The 17,750-nt window shown below is 40.4% G+C and overlaps 1 protein-coding gene across 3 annotated transcripts; it reads right to left on the reverse strand.

The window, feature by feature from the left end:
- Positions 1-1,465: 1,465 nt before the first annotated feature.
- C8H5orf47 (chromosome 8 C5orf47 homolog) lies at positions 1,466-11,037 on the reverse strand. Of its 3 annotated transcripts, XM_030573517.1 has the most exons (6): positions 10,319-11,037; positions 10,204-10,243; positions 8,660-8,748; positions 6,568-6,670; positions 4,434-4,483; positions 1,466-2,752 (listed from the first exon to the last, which is right to left on the reverse strand). In XM_030573517.1, the coding sequence occupies exons 1-6, from the start codon at positions 10,640-10,642 to the stop codon at positions 2,726-2,728; spliced, it is 633 nt and encodes a 210-aa protein (XP_030429377.1). In that variant the 5' UTR covers positions 10,643-11,037; the 3' UTR covers positions 1,466-2,725. The 3 variants fall into 3 exon arrangements, with proteins under 3 accessions (XP_030429377.1, XP_030429376.1, XP_030429378.1); XM_030573516.1 differs by having other exon boundaries at positions 10,204-11,037; XM_030573518.1 differs by lacking the exons at positions 10,204-10,243; positions 10,319-11,037 and adding an exon at positions 9,970-10,183.
- Between the last annotated feature and the right edge of the window lie 6,713 nt (positions 11,038-17,750).

Below are 17,750 nucleotides of genomic sequence, written 5' to 3' on the forward strand. Positions count from 1 at the left end.
ACGGCATTATCTCTTTAATAAAAAGTGAGGTAGAAGCTACTTTTGACTCCATTCCTCCCTCTGAGACTGTTTTCCCTTGCCTTTTCTTAAACATTTTTAATTTTGTTCAGCAAGCAGCACTGCTGGCCCCTGGGACCCTCTTGCTGCCCCTGATTTTTCTTTCTTTTCCTGCTACCTATCTGGAGGCCAGCAGGTTTTGTTAACAATTTTAAGTTTTCTACTACCTCTTCGGAGGCCAGCAGGTTTTGGTTCTGTAGAGCCGGTTGTGTGCACACAGATTGGTTTACAATAAGTGAGGCAAAAATACCAATAATCCCCCTTTCGCTATTCTCCACCAAAATGTTATACCAATTATATTAGACCAGAAAAACCAGCAGGATCTTATTAAAGGGGACAAGACAAAGATGCCACATTTATTATGATAATTTGATTTATGACTAATAACTAATATCTTCTTACATACACACATTATACCTAATACCTACACACACACACACACACACACACACACACACACACACACACACACACACACATACACACACACACACACACACACACACACCCATCAGATGTTCTGCAGCTGCTGCATAGTTCCAGTCCTCAAGATAGCTTAAGTTCATAGCTTGATTTTGTAGCTTGGGTTCGTAGCTTGTGGCGGCTAACTGGCCAGGAAAGCCAGGCACAAGGACAAGCTGGATCTCTGTTGGGCAGGCACTGATGTCCTTCCATGTTGGCAACAGAATGTTACCCAGAGTCTTTCATCTCACCCTTCTTTTTTATAGGCTTTTAGTTTGGATTCAAAGTCTATAGGTCTTGCTGTGTCATGCTGCCTCTGGGTTTAGACTGATCACCCATCAATCGCAGGCGTGACTTTCAGCCTTGAACCTGGCTTTGATCTTCCTTCTGTTGTTCTGTGTCCTTTTCTTTTTAGGGTGGATGCTTCTTACTTTGTTTAGGGCTGTTGTCTAGGTCTTCAGCCGTTGGTATTTGAACTTTATCTCATCAGGACAGGCTGGGGCTGGAGGTTGATTCCGGCATCCATACATACCTCATTCACACATCTAAACTAAACTAATAAGATTACAGCAGGGTTTGCAAAAATGAAGGTTGGAGGAAGCTTTTACAAAATGGAGTGAGTGTTTTAAAATGGGGTTTGAATTACAATATGGAACAGAAGTTACAGTGTAGGCAAGTGTAGTGAATGGTGAACAGAAGTTACATTAATAAAGTGAATTAAAAATAATTTCATTTATCAGTTCTACATTGTGAACTGCAGAAATAGAATGACCAACTCATAAACAATAAAAAAAAATTCTGACCCTACCTGTTTATTAAGCAAATAGAGAGACAAGATGGGTAAGGTAATATATTTTATTGGACCAACTTCTGCTGGTGAGAGAGGAAAGCTTTCAAGCTCCGTGTAAGCTCAAAAGCTTGCCTCAGTCACCAACAGAAGTTGGTCCAATAAAAGGTATTACCTCACCAACCTTGTCTCTCTCTAATATCCTGGGATCGACACAGCTACAACACCAATGCGTAATTAGCAAATATCAAAGGACTTACAAACTTTTACTCTTCCTGAAAAAATGATGATGTGCTCATCTGAATATTTTTCTTTCCCCAAGCTGAAATGTCAACTATTTTGAGTAACATTAAAATATTTTTCTACAAGAAATCACTGTTCATAATGAGAACTTTAATGCCAGAGTACTCAATCAAAAAGATACAGTCTAGTTATTTACTTGCAGTTTATCATTAGGAAAACTGAGCTTAAACCCTCCCAAGTGCTTTGCTGCTTGATGATACAACCACTAGCATGCTATTAAGCTCAGTGCTGCTGAAATTCTAGTCATTATATCTGCAAATGCTGAGACATTTTGAAATGAAAAACTGTTCTTTCATAAGAACAAGAAAGGTCTAAGAACAACAGATAAATGTTTTATCTATAGAGAGGAAATACATATACAGAAAAATTATTTTTGCAATCTCCTTGTTCCATTTACACAATTCACCAATTAAAAAGGCTTCACTAGTCAATCAAAACTCCAAGTTTAAGGTTCTATAACACAGGAAAATCACCTCATGTTACAATTAAGGACACCCAGATAAACAATACATTTATGTGGTTGATGATGAATGATGAGGCTGAGAGGATTCACCTGGATTCTTATTTGAAATAATTGCTGAGGTTCGTGTATTAATGGATGAATGAAAAGAAGGGTGATTGTATGTTATTTTAATATAATATCATAAAAATATTTAAATCAATAGAATGCAAGTGGTTCATTCATTTTAGACAGATATCATGTATGAAATTTTATTTTACTAAACACGTTTGTTAACAATTCTGACAAGCTGTTGATTATGCAATATATATATATATTCATAATATAATTAACATAAAATATTACTATTCTTTTGAATGCAAACCATCACACTAATGTTCATTAAAAAGCCTGCAAAAATGAACAATGACTAAGTGATATATTATGCTTAATAAGGATTTCAACAAAACAATACTCTGTAACTGAAAAGTTTAACTGAACCCATATTAAAATGTAGCTCTCCTAGCTAAAATACTAGACAAACTATATACTCTGATCCAACACTCACTGAAATCATTGTCAGTCTTTTCATTAATGTCAGATGGATGTTAGATCAGATCTAAAATGAACACTAATTCAATGCAACACTTGAAACTGAATCTTCATTTACTTCTTTGCTACACCCATCCAAAGATGGACTCATCCTAAAGAAAAAAAGATGACAAAACTTAAGCAATTTCTTTTAATATAAAAATACACGCAACAGTTAGATTAGTTATATAATATATGACGAATGCTAACGGCTTTATTCAGACTCCTTTAATTTACACTTGAGAATTCTAAAAATGCTGCAGTTCAATAAAGAGACTTATCACATACATATTGGTTCTGATCCCTAGCCCCATTATGTCTCATTTGCAATGCTCCAGCAGCACAAAACATATTTAAATATGGTTTAAGTGGCCTGCTGAGGTCTCCCCTGGTATTAAAATCCTCCAGTGCTATAAAACCAGTATAGCTATCCCTATACTTCACTCTTTCACAGCCCCCAAAGTAGGGGTTGTATTTGGAGAAACATAGCATGGCCGGAGTGCTGCTATGCTCCTGTAATCATTGGCTACTGGAATGGTCCCTTGAAGCTATTATAGACAGATGAAAATTAGAACAACTCTGAGGCTGCTCAAAGTTGCAGCACAGCCAAACTGACCTCTGAAAATTCCCAGGATTAAGAATAGATTATTAGAGGGGTGTAGTGATATGGTAAAGTCATTGTGCACCCCTTCCAATCAGACCCTGCACTACACAGAGCTAGATCAGACCAACAGTCTAGTCCACTGTGTTTAGAATCATATCTATTTAACTGATGACCCAAATATTATGACTAAAACAAACATACATCTTTATATGACACTGCACTTATGTTATTCAAAATACTGATACTACATACTGTGGCATTTGATAATGTTTAACTTTTATATTTATATACCAGGTAATTCCTTGAAGAGAGCAACAAAGAGTCCTGTGGCACCTTAGACTAACAGATGTATTGGAGCATAAGCTTTTGTGGGTGAATACCCACTTTGTCAGATGCATGTCAGATGGATTTCCACCCCATACGGCTACTTGCGTCTGAAGCAGTGGCTATTCACCCACAAAAGCTTATGCTCCAATATGTCTGTTAGTCTATAACGTGCCACAGGACTCTCTGTTCCTTCTTACAGAGCCAGACTAACACGGCTACCCCTCTGATCCTTGAAGAGAGGACTCATATTAATTTAGTGAGCCTAAATATGTAAAACAAAGTAATTCCAAAATGGCTACAATTCTGGCTTCTGCACTTCAATTATCTATTTAAAATATGTGCTTCAGCAGATCTTTAAAAAGTACAATGACCCATATTTATTACACATTACAGCTAACTCTATCGGTGCACTAAAGGAGAAAGAAAGAACTCAATGAAACCTTTCCCATGCTCCTGCACAGGGGCATGTATAAACAGCATCAGAGAGCTGGGTGGCTGCAAGCACCACCGGCAAACTAGAAGTCTCAGAGAGGGTTTGAGTAGAATGGGTCACAGCCATTGCTACCGACACACACTGGCAGAAATGAACCAGGCAGTAAAAGGTATAGCAAGAGCTGCTTCCCAGTCTTTCAGAGGTATAAAGCACTGCTGCTGATGGTGGCTGATACTCGTACTCCTCTTCCCAAGCATGGTTCAGACCCTTAAAATATTTATATTTGAGCTTTATATTTAATAGACTACAGTATTTTATAAAAATGTCATGCTTTTGTATCTTTTAACAATATCTTTATGCATATATTTTTGATTTTACTAAAAACTTATTTATTTTTTGAACTTGTTTGGCATTTTAACTGACTACTTACTCCGTCCATGCAGGAAGCCTCATTCTGTGAGCTTTGGTTCATATTACTGCCTATGGAAGAATACAATGTGTAGGCACAGTGATATCATTTTCATTTGTACTGTATCTGATTCTGATTGCTAGTTTTCCACTGAAGAAATATGTAGCATTAAAACTGCAAAATACTTTCATCTTTCAACAAAACTAACCACAGAGATAATAAAATGCAAGATTAATTTGTTAGTTGTATTAATCTAGTTTAAAAAATTGTAAAGCAAAAGTGAAGCTAGTTGAGTCAGAGTTATTTCAATGTATATTTGCTATTTGTTTAATGAAAAATTTAGATCAATAGGAGACTTATTACTCTGAGGCAATATTGTGCAAAATCTGCTAGTTTAAAAGGAGGTATTAGGGTTAAGGAATTTCAGCGAAATATGGCTTAATGAGAATCACAATTAAAGCTTAAGAAAAACAAGTTGCAGTTAGGACTGAGGATAGCATAAAGTTTGTTTTGGTAGATGCAAATTATACCTAAAGATAAATGATGTTATCTAACCCCGGATGATAAAAGAGACCGGCAACTGAAAACATAGGTGAGAAGTAAACAGACCATGTCCCTTCATTCCTGAAATAAACACAAGCCTCTTGGGAAAGCTCATAGCACCATCCCCTTAACAAATGGAAGACTAAATTAGCAGCCCTAATTTTAAAAGGTTCTAAATCCAACAAGATCTTTCTCTAACATATGACTGTGTCCCAAAGCTCTACTGCATGCTCAGTTTCTCCTTCTCTCTGGTTATGTAAGACATCTTTTAAAAAAATTAAACTAGGGAAGTTATTTTTCTTGTATAAGTGCCAAATCCTTCAGCCCAAATAAAGGCTGTGCAAATGAACATCCACAATGATTCTGGTGAGAAAAGGAGGGATAAACTGTGGAAAAGCTATGTATGGGGTCCACAGCTTTACATTGGCCTTGAGGGAAAGTCTACAGAAGATGGAGATATCACAGACATGGCCAATGGAACAACAATAAATATCTTCCAGCCAAAACCCCTCCCACAAAAAGGGAATGCAAAGGCCAGAAAAGAGGATTCTATGCCTGACCTCTGTCCAACTCCCATATTCAATGCCCACTTACATGTGTTTGCAAAGAGGAGAGAGAGTGAGCATAAGTCAAATACAATCCTACAGTTGTATATTTACTGTGTACATTATATTAAGGCAAACAAATAAGCAACAAACATATATTGGGACCATATATGTGTAAAATTCATATAGATAAAATATACAAAGGTTTACTAACAGAAGCCACTAACAATGGCTTATAACTATTTTAGTATATACCCTGTCCTCAGAGCATGAGAAAAACTTCTATTAATACTAATGTGAGCTAAGCACACTGAGAGAATATGCCACTTTTAATTTAACTGATAATATTTAATGGATTGGTAAATTCTCTTTCCTAAAACTAATCAAATTGACAAGCTGGAAATTCCAATTTTGTTTGTTAAGCATATACTGTGTTGCCTTAAATTGTAGTAGCAGCTACAAGAACTCTAATTGAAGTTGCATCTACTCAGTGTGTCAGCTTTAATTCCGGACTCATTTTCCACTAATGAAATATCTGTGGTCAGGCCACAACTTGAGGATGAAGGTTGTTAGTTATGTTAAATTAGGTTACAATTCACATATGTGGGAGCTAATTTACTTATGAGTTACATGAAGTCAAACTATTTCCAATTTTACACTGCAGGTGAAAAAAAATTATTCATCTTCAAGTATTTCCATTAACTAGTACAGGCATCTGTGAACGATAGTTTCATTACATATTTTACATGGTCAGAAAAATGTGCAGACTCCACTCACTTTTACATTCATGTTTTTCCTATTGTACAGTGTGGTAAAGAGCTACTGCCACCACTCCCTTCCAATTACACACACTTACTACAAGACTCTCAATGGAACCAGAGGGAAGTTCAAACACAGGTAACAATGACCAAGTATGCAATAAAATCCATAATTTGTGAGTTGTGAAAGCATATCACCCAAAAGTAACAATTTAATGGACCCCAAATCTGGAGCTCTTAAGTCAATGCATATGTATTAAGAACCTATTTGTTGTCTCTAATGCAATACTTTATTGGATCATTACCTACCTTCAGTATTAAACTGACGGCAAGTCAACAGTCTGCCTCTAAATTTTTCATTTTCTTCAAGCATTTTTGAAATTACTTTCAACACTCCACGAAAGACTTCAGACTAAAAATAAAGGAAGAACATTCTCAATGAACAGTGTCAAAAAGTTTGTTTTTAAAATCTCCTCTCAAATAGGATTTTGAATTTTCCAGTGCTGAACATTCAAGGGCAGTCAATCTGCTTTGTTTGCAACTCTAGTAATTGACTAGATGTATGAACATAAATACATTTAACAAGTGTAAAATCAGTGTTTGAAAAATACAGAGGAATAATCCATTTGCCCTTTCTTCCCTGGATCTCTCATTATCCAGCACCTGTGATCCTGTGTTTCCAGAGGAGAACTGGATGTGACTCCCTCTGGGGCCATTAAAGTCTCTTCAGGGTCAGCCATAAGGGGAATATATGAGAGAGATGCAAGATGATCCTTTTCCCCAGTAGGGGTCAAGCACATTCCCTTCCAGTCCCTTGCCTGAAGTACAATTTAGACCTAGCACTCAGATTCCAGCACGACAATGACCTGATCTGTTCTGATATATCAATATTAATTACTTTTGTTATCTACTGACCTTTTCAGTTGAAAAATGTACAAAATTCCCTCTGTAACTGGCACTTTTCAAACTGGCATCATAACAAATACCAAAACTAAGTTCTAACAAATTCAGATTTGCTAACACATCAAAAATAGGAGATTACAGGATCTAAATTGCTATAATATGCTAAAGTTATGGTGATATTTGGACCAGGCACTGTGAAACTGGTTTAAATCTAATAATTCCTTCTTCATCAAGCTTCACTGCTAAAATGTAAAATATATAACTTGTTCTTCTTGGAGACTATTTAATGAACTAGAAGAGACAGTGTAGCAAGTGTTAACTGCACCTTTGAAGTCAGTTTTCTCCTTGTTTTAAATCATGTATCTGTGACATTACTGTATTATATTATAGCTGGTTATTTGTACCTCACATATGGTAAATCTCATGAGTTACCATTTTAAAAATGTCTCTTTAACATCAAGCATTGGCTGAACTAGTCAACACTACCAGAAATACATCTGTGAAACAGAATGTAATTTTGCACTTCTACTAATATATTAATAGCCAAATGTTGCTCTCACTTATCTCTTCCCTAAGCAACCCCATTATCTAAAATATATTAGGGACAGAATTTGGCCCTTATGGGCTTAATCCAGCAAGGTGTGGTGCATTCTGACCCTGACGCAGCAAAGCTTTGCTGGGTCCATGGGCAGCGAGTTCTATGGGTCTGTGGTGACTGGGCACCAGGCCTCAGCCCCACTTTCTGCCCTAGGGTGCCCCCCCATCGCCTGGGCCATTTAAAATCTCCCAGGGTCCCCACTCGCCACCAGCAGCACAGAGGAGCTGAGGGGCTTCCTACCTGCTCGCTCCACGTGGCTGGCAGCCCCCTACCTGCTCGCTCCACGTGGCTGGCAGCCCCTGGGCAGGGTGGGTGTGTCCCACCCCAAGTGCCCCTGTAGCCAATAGGAAGCTGCAGGGGCAGTGCCTGGGGACAGCAGCACACAGAAGCCCCCTGGCCCACCCTGCCTAGAAGCCTCAGATAAGCATTGCAACTCCCACTCCGCCCTCCGGTCCCAAACCTCCCTCCCCAAAATTTCCTCCCAGAGCCTGAACCTCCACCCCTTTCTCACACACACCCCTCCCATTCCCAAACTCCCTCCCAGAGCCTTGGCAGGTGGGGGGTGGAGCTTGGGGGTGGGGGGGGCAGGCTCTGGGCACCACCAACATTTCTACAAACCTGCCACCCCTGGCTGGGTCAGGGTAATTTAAATCAAAGGAACTACTGGTGTTCAAGTTAAGCACATGCTGAAGTGCTTTCCTGGACTGGGGCCAGAATTCTCAGATTTAAACTCTAAAGAGGTGAAGATAATGCTATTTTTCATTCCTACAAGTGAAACTTCCTATAATATTAGAGTATTGTTTCATCCTTTTGCATTTCTTACACACATATATTGTGCAAGCAGGAGTTTATCTTTTAAAATGCTAATGCTTTCATTCATTTTAGTCCCATATTTTATACCTTTTCCTTTTTCCGTTTTATTACTTTATTAACAACTTTAGAAGTGAAAGGGAATCCAAAGTTATCAGCCTGATTCATTTGAAGCCCACCTAAAAGAAAAAATTAAAAGAGCCTGAATGTATCAAACTAGTGAGGATTCTCCATCCTTCCATGTTAAACAGTATTCATTTCAGGCACTGGCAGACTTTCGTATCACATAGTTCTGATTATCACCTTGTTTTTTCTTCCATTACAATTACTAGCATCTGATATCTCAAGCTGCTTAACAGAGATTAATACTCTATAACAATTGAAAGTGTAGAAAGGCATTCAGGTGACATACCATTGGTTCTCATTTTTCTTGATAGTATCCACTAAAATCCTGTTTGAGCTGAAGTGAAGATGGTAATCAGTACTGTGATACTGAAGTCTGATATCTTACTTGCTCCTAGTACTAAAACTATTTTGGCAGACCAGTACGAATATATTCAATGAAGATTTCACCTTTGTACTCAACTTATTTTGAGCTTTCTCACAAATGCTATTAACTGCTCTTACTGGTGATAAGTGATATCAAATAATAGACTAGATAATAAACTAGTAGAACTGTTGTCTTTATTTCTGAAATACAAAGTAATGGATAATCTGGATCTATCATCCTTAAAGGTTAACAACTTCCTAGGGTTAACAGTTCTGTACAATTAAGAAACATCCTCCCAGTTCTTCCACAAGGTCCATGCTCTCATCTTGAGAGCTGAGACAAGTTCTCAATTGCCATTCCAATTTATTTTGTGCAGCAAAACTGATCTTTTTAGCAACACATCAGGAATTTTTTTTTTAAAGTGAATAAAGGGACACCTATCCCCATCTCATTTGGGCACAGACACAAAGAAAAATAACACTGAGACATGCATGGAGGTGAGCTTGAGTATTCCAACCGCACTATTCCATCTGGGGTCTACCAGGCAGGGTCAGAGAGGATCCAGGAGCTGAAGACAGATCTCACTAACTCCTAGGGATGGATTTCAGTGACCCTGGTCCCTGTTCTGCTGGGTGAGGCTAAACAGCGCGAGGACAAAGCTGCCTTCACCCCTGTGACGGGGCAGGAGCTTCGCCATTCATCAGTGCACGGGGTCTGGCACAAAAGCGTGTTTGGGGGTTGTCACTTTCCATTCACCTGCCAGGAACATTATTCTCCCTCCCAGGGTACTAAGGTGACCAGACTGCAAGTGTGAAAAGTAGGGACGGGGGTGGGGGGTAATAAGAGCCTATATAAGAAAAAGACCCCAAAATCGGGACATCTGCTCACCCTACTCCCATCCCCCTAGCACCAAGTTTTGTTGCTCCTGGCGCAGGGTGAGGGACCCTGGGTGCGTGTGGAAGACCCGGGCAGTTACCAGCCACACAACGGGGTAGGGGACACTGGCGCCTCCCGACCCAGCCAAAGAGCCAGAGGCGCTGACCCCCCATCGCCACGTAGCTCGAGGGGACAACCCACGGGCACGCGGGGCAGCGCCGCCTGGGCACCTGCGCTCAGCCCGTCCCGTCTCCAGGGTGGCGCGTACCGTATCGCTGGCTGGCGCGGGGTGCGAGGGCAGGGCTGCCAGGTGCCTGCGCGCAGCCGCCGGCTCTGCTCTGTGTGCCCCGCAGCCCCGGCCCGCTCTCCCGGAGACTGGGGGCTCCCCCTGCCTGGGCACCCTGGCTTGGTCCCTGGGCGGCAGCACACGACGCAGCTCTTCCCGGACCGGTGCCAGGCGGGATTGGGAACCAGGGGCTTCCGCCACCTTCCCTGGGAACCGCACCCGCCTCGCCCCTCAGCACCCCCCGTCTCCGGCTCAAAGCGGAAGTAGAAGACATATCTCTGTCAACGACACCGGAAGTGGCGGCCTTCTCCTCACGGCGCCTGTGGCCGCCGCCATATTGGATCACGGAGCCGCAGCGGTGGGTGCCGAAGCTGTTCACGTAAACTATTTGCATGCGCTCCCGGCCAGAACGGGGCTTCATCCTCGAGGGGTTCTGAGGCGGGGGCGCTTGCTCTTCTAACGCGCGGCTCGGGGACAGCTCTAGGCCAAACCAACCGAGAAGAGCGTGCGACAGACCATTGGGGGAGAGTAACCTGCTTGGAAGAGCCCACTGGGTTTGGGCGGGAGAGCTGTTTGGGCGAGCCCACTAGGATTGGAAGTGAGAGACCATTGGGATGGGGGGGGGGTGTAGGCCGCTGGGTTTGGGAGTGACTCGTTTAGAAGAACCCATTGGGAATGGGGGGGGGGAGACCATTGGGAGTGGTAGTGTCCCCTTCAGAGGGGAAGCTGGAATTCTGGGGAGTCGGTTACAAATTGAGGGATGGCCTTGAGAAAGCCCATTCAGATGGGTGGGGAGAGGCAGGGTAGCTATACTGTGCACTTCCCTGGGGTCTAAGCTGCTTCCTGCGCTGAGCCAGGTCTCAGCTCTCTGGCCTGCAGTAGGACATGGTGAACTGGAGTCTGTATTTTGCTACTGGGGGGGACTGGACAATGAGCTTATCAGTTGCATACAGGACTCAATTCTAAGTTCTTGTGCTATGGCTTGCAGATTCGCAAGACAATAAACCATTTTCTTAACTGTATGTGGGTAACAAGTGTGTTAGCATGTAATAACAGGTCGCAGTTGAATCACGGTGACTAAGGGAAGAATTCAGTGCAAGCGGTATTGCAAAACTGCCATGAAAACTTGACAGAACAGCAACAAAATCCACACACCCACCTTTGCCATGATGCTGCTGTTGATGGAAAAGCTAGTCATAATTTACTCGCTTGTCAAAATATTGCTCACCGATAGAATCAGATTCTGCAAGGTTGAATCTGATCCACATTATTTAAGGCTTTGTTCAAAGTTTATCACCACTTCCAGTCTCGTTCTTACCACCACGTGGAGCCATTCTGTTTTATTTTATGTACATATTTTGATTTATAATGGTATCAACTGACATTTTTTTGCTGTGGATGCATTTATAGAATGTTAAAATTCACCAGTATAATCCAATAAACTTGACTCTAGCCTGCTGTGATTGTTAATTAGTGCAGTTTTCATTTGCCCAAGCTACAAGTGGAAATACAGATTTAACCTGTGTGTGTGTTTCTGCCCAAATTTGTTTTAAAGTGTGGTATTCCCACTTTAAAGTGTGGTCAAAAGGTTGCATGATGAAGTATTGAGAAGATTACCATTCAATTCTGAATCGCTTACATTTGAAAATGTTCTAATATGCAGTTGTGGACACGTTTTGCCACTTATCAGACTTTTCCAGAACAGATGGGATTTTCAACAGCACATAAAAGCACTTTTGCTTAGTCATGTAAGCATTTTGAAAATAGCAATGAATATTATTTCTTAGAGAGTTGAGGCATTTAATTGGTCACAAGAACAAAAAAATTACAAGTTAAACTGAATAATATTGGGTAAACTCTTCCATAGTATTTTTAATGTGACATGAGACTTATAATGTAAAATATGCTGAAAATGTATTGGTTTTTCTTGCAGCCTGATCCATGGCCCAGTGAAGTTAAAGGTCATTATATTGACTTCAGTGGATTTTGGATGAGACCTATGATTCCTAAGTTTTAAAGGCCATTTTAATAGCACCTGGACTGTCAAAATAAACAGTACAGTTGAAAGGAAAGTGTAAGTCAGAAATATTCCACAAGATGGCAGCCTTACCTCTGTAAAAGACACTATTTAAATTAAATCAGCGTTGCTGTGGGAACCAGAGGATGAAATAATTAAAGACAATAAATCCTTCCCCAAGGTATCCAGGATTTTCTGCTATTTTATACATTGTAGATAAAGGGCATTTTGTGCATGTGTGTACATGTGCATGAAAAAGAGGAAACAACCTGTGGAAACAGCCTATTTTGCCCAAAATATTTATTTTCACATGATAATTGCAGTTATTATGGCCTCCAGATACACATACAATAAAAATGAGATCATGTGCTTGCAGTACAATTATCAGCTGAACTACTATCAATAAATTTAAAAAAACAACCTCCCCATCACATCAGACAGACAGGTAGGGCTAGTAAAGTTCCTGATGAGTTAACAAACTTGCGTTTGTCAATTCCAAATTTGAGGGCTGCTCCATTAAGAATGCTCTGATCTCAGAGTGCAAATCTAGGACTGTCTGGTGAGAGAGTATAAGGAGGGATTCTGATATACAAGGGTCCAAAGCCACGTAAGCAGGCATTTCTCCCAACTGATAAACATTAGTAGCACCCATTTTGATTGTAAAACTGTTTTACACTTAACATGAAAACTTGATGATGCATATTTGTGCCTATGAGTTCAGTTTGCCAGGTGGCACTCAACATCCCTCCTATGGTCCCTTCAGTAGCTCTGTGGATGACAGTTATAAGAGGCTTGCCAAATGGATGGTATGGTCAGCATCTGTGCTTTATGCTGTTCTTTCATCTTCGCTGATTCCAATGCATATCCTTCATGTGACAAGTTCTATCCATCCTTCCCACCAACATGTTGCAGGAAGCAAACTTGATTTTGATAGAAATCTCTATCCAGCACCCCATTTTGCATTTTGTGTTTTTTCTAGGCAAAACTGATGCCATATAAAGTCTTTACAGTTTTGCAGCTGCAAAATGGGAGTATGCTTCCCAATCTCTCTGGAAGTGGGAAAACTAATCTGTTTTTAGCTATTCATATTTCTTCCTTCTTCACAAGGGGCTTTGTTAGTTATTAACCATTGTTTTTCCATCCTAAGTTTCCAGGACAGCATAGGTTTTCACTAACCTTTTTGCTAATGTATATGGGAGCAGTGCAAACTCCCATGTTTTGTGATCACTATTTCTCAGCCAGAAAATTTCAGTGAAGTAATTTCCATCTAATTATTTACCATTTGACAGTGTTTGTGGGGAAAGCCCAAAGCTAAGATTACAGGATCTTTCTTCTGCAGGAGTCATAGCAGTGTGGAGAGTTGTTTAACACATGCATGCAAACTGCAGCCATGCTAGACTCCATGTAGCATGATGGCTGCATCCAGCTGGGAGACAGTTGTTCTGGTGAGCTCTTTCATCCTCTTTTAGTTGGAGGCTGCATCATCAACTTAGCTGAAGCAGCAGCAGAGCAGAACGCTGTTTATAAGCACCCATGATGCAGCTTTGTTTAGGGTCTGAGGCTTAGGTTTGCTGCCACTTACATATAGTCCATAGAGGGAATAGCAATAGCCACACTAGTTTTGAGCTTGGTCTGTGGTGTTGGTCTAATAATTATTTCAATAGGAACAAATGTAAGAAAGTGTTTTATCAACCCATACAACACAGGAAATTTATATCTGAATAGAATCATAGGACTGGAAGGAACCTTGAGAGGCCATTTAGTACAGTCCCCTTCCCTCATGGCAAGACTAAGTATTATCTAGACCAGCGGCTCTCAAACAGTGGGTTGGGACCCCATTTTAATAAGGTCACCAGGACTGGCTTGGACTTGCTCCGGCTTGGGACCAAAGCTTTAGGGCTTCAGCCCTGGACATCAGGACTCAGGGACCCTGCCAGTGGCTGAAGCCCATGGGCTTCAGCTTTGGTCCCCCCCACCAGGGGCTCAGGCTTTGCTCCTGGGGTTGTGTAGTAATTTTTATTGTCTGAAAAGAGTCCCAGTCCAATGACGTTTGAGAACTCCGATCTAAACCATCCCTGATGGGTGTTGGTCTAACTTGCTCTTAATCTCCAATGATGGGAGATTTCACTCCCTAGGCAATATTGTCTCATTTGTTCCCCTGTACTCCCCTATTCTCTATATCCATCTGCTATCTCTTGTCTTAGATTTAGATTGTAAAATCGTTGGGAGCAGGGACTGCATGTTTACATGGACCCTAGCATGATGGGGTCCTAGTCCATTACCAGGGCTCCTAGGCACTTCAGTAATACAAATAATAATTATAATGTTATACACAGATTCTGGAGAATCTCAGCTTTAATTTTTTTGAAGTAAATTTCTAGCACACATGGTTGTGAAGGAAGCCTTCCATATTGGAACCAAGTGTAAACCAGTGCAGTGTTGCCAGTCTAAAACAGTAGTTTTGAGAGGTGAGAACACACCCATGCATGCACGTGCACACCCCTCCCTCCTTTTCTGGTTTATCTTGTTACAGCATGAATATCTTTTCTACATGCAAAAGTTGTACTATTTTAACTGTACCAGCTAAAGCAGTACAAACTCCTAGTGTAGGTGGAGTTACGTTTTATACTGGTATAGCATTCCCATATGGGTAGGGGAATGATCTGTTGCAGTATGAGGCACCTTTGTACCGGTATAACTGCATCCACACTAGGGGGGCTACTGGTATAACTATATTGGTTAAAAAAAGAAATATCGCTCCCTTAACCAAAATAGTTGCACTGCTACAAAATGGGTGTGTAGACAAGGCCTTCAGCCTAATAAAGACACTGATGCTCAGCCTTGCCTCTTTCAGTTCTATTCATGAAACAGGGGAAAGGGCGACTGTGAATCCAAAGGGGCAGGAATTAGGAGTTGCTGTGGGAAAGGAAAAGCAATGGGTATAAATGAAAGACAACAACAGAAAAGAAAGAGAGGAAACAACAGAGAAAGAAGAGAAAGGGCAGAACTAGCAGTTGGCCAAAGGGAGGTAAGGGTATATTTTCCCACTAAGTGATGCTGAACATGACAAAGGTACTGAACAAATAATAAAAAATGTTTATTTAGTATGTAAAAGCCTGAACCTCCCCTGGATCTTTCTGCAAATCTCCTATTAAATATATGGGCCCATGGACTATAACCAAAACTAGAATTCAGCCCTCACCTCACAAGAAGTTTAACACCTCTGGTTTAGAAGTTTATGGGTAGGCTTAGAGGGATTAGATTATTGGTCAATGTTGATTTCACCAAACACACACAAACTGACAAAAAATATTTCCATCGCTAATCTAAACATACAGATAGGCAAAGAAAAATACTGCTTGAAAACTTGGTTTGATTTAAGGCTATTTACTTGGTATATTTTGTCATGATTTTGAGTTTGTGTTTTAATGGTTATAAAGCTTGAAGTTTTTGAATCGCAACATCTACTGTAATTAAACAACTGTCCAGACTGCCATAAATTTTTCATAACTGTGGAAATTTAAATCAATAAAAATTGGTAAAATGCTTAAAAATGAACATAGATATTATTTTTAAAAAATATCAAATTCTGCCAAGCCTGCCTATCAGTAATATAATAAGGGAAGAATACCAAAGTCAAGTGAAACAGCAGGGGAATTTAGACAGACAAAATGATCACCAAAACTGAATATATCTAAGGCAGTGTTTCTCAACTTTTTTGATACTAGGAACCAGCTTGCTGCCTTCCTAAATTGTCAGGGAGCTCTCAGGGTCCATGGCCCAGTCATTGAGAGATACTGATCTAGAGCACCACAGTTAACATTTTAGGGAACTAGCTGTGGTCCATTAGTTAAAGCAGAAGACAGAGTCAGGACTACAGTTCTGTTCCCAATTTTATCATAGACTTTGTGACACCTTGGATAAATTACTGGTATTTAACCTCTCTCTGCTTTAGTTTTCAAATTTCCAAAGTGAGGATAATGATGCTTTCCCTCCATTTACATCTGTGGGGGCTGGAGTGCTAAGATTTATTACTGTTTGTCTTGGAAAAAATGTGATGAGATCTTCAGTGACCTCACAAGTGGTCAAATTAATTTTTACAAGAGGCACAACACTGCACTGCTATTCTTAACACTATCCTGGGAGCAGTGCTTGGCTATAGATTCAGAATGTGAATCACTAAATCACCAGCTCTACATTTGGCAGTATACTGGGTATTCCAGGGCCTTCTGTTCAAGTACCAAAAGTCTTGAGTTTTCTTAGCTTGTGAGATCTGACATGATCACAGCCCCAAACTTGGCTGCTGGCTAATGTTGTATAGAAACCTGTGCCATCAATACATCTGACTGGATACGTGAGATGATTTCATCTGAGAACAGTAATAAATGTCAGTGAGTATACTTGTTCCTCAGCCCCACATACACCTGGTTTAACCATGAAAAGCCTTCCCAGTACTGTTACAAATTCTTACAGTCACATATTTCTCAGATGACATAAGGATGATGCCAAAAGAGAACAGAGTGGAGCATCTGTCTCGGGAGCTAGCTCTGCAAAGAAAATTACAGCAATCGCCGCTTTGTTCTGCCGTCAACATCTAGTCAAAAAGACACCGCCTTGAAAAACTGACCTTTGAGCAAATTTTCTTGCTATTGATTGGAGAACTGAGTTGATTCTGCCAATGTGTACAGAGCAGCATCTGCCTGTGAACAGCTGGTCCTGCTGAAGCAAAGCTGGGGGCAATTCTATGCTGCTTATGCTATGAACATTCCTAGAAGTGCCAGATATACAGTGAGCACTGCAAAACTAAAATTTGAGTTTCAAATATAAATCCAATAAAAGGACATTTTTAGGCCCCAATCCAAGAAAGCACTTAAAAGCATATGCACCTATTCATCTACAGGACAGCACTTAAGCACATGCTTAAAATGAAGTAGGGCCCTGAATAAGGGTGCTTTTAAACCAGAGCTTTAATTATTTCACCTGCATAATGGGGTATATATCACAAAGGCAAGGCAGCCCTTAGACATGTTGATTATACACCCACTAGCTGTGTTATTCTGGATCTGCTCTGTGGCCAGAGGACTTCAGTCTCACAAATTATCAAGCCAGTATCTTTCACAACCACTAAAATTACTTTAAAAAAGAAAAATCAACCCGTGTTTTGTCAGGAAAAACAAACATTTTCATGTTTTGCAGAGACAGCTAAAGTGACCCACTGGAAGTTTACCGTCTTATGTTAACATATTTGAACCAGTATCATAAATTTAGCCCTGCATCTTAGTAGAATACTACCATAAAGCCAGCAGGCAAGCACAAAATTGTCATCAATTCCATAGCCGGTGGGTACTGGGGTTTCTCAATCTTCTCAGTGATGGATTTAAAAAATAAATAAATAAAATACTTAGAATTCAGAGGACTTCCCATTCCAAGCAAAAGTAAGTACATAAGCTACAATTTGCCTTGAAAGCAAGTGATATTTGACAGCATTAAAGAGTGGTTAGTTTCAGTTAGA

The sequence above is a fragment of the Gopherus evgoodei genome, chromosome 8 (assembly GCF_007399415.2).
Source record: "Gopherus evgoodei ecotype Sinaloan lineage chromosome 8, rGopEvg1_v1.p, whole genome shotgun sequence".
Classification (NCBI taxonomy): Eukaryota; Metazoa; Chordata; order Testudines; family Testudinidae; genus Gopherus; species Gopherus evgoodei.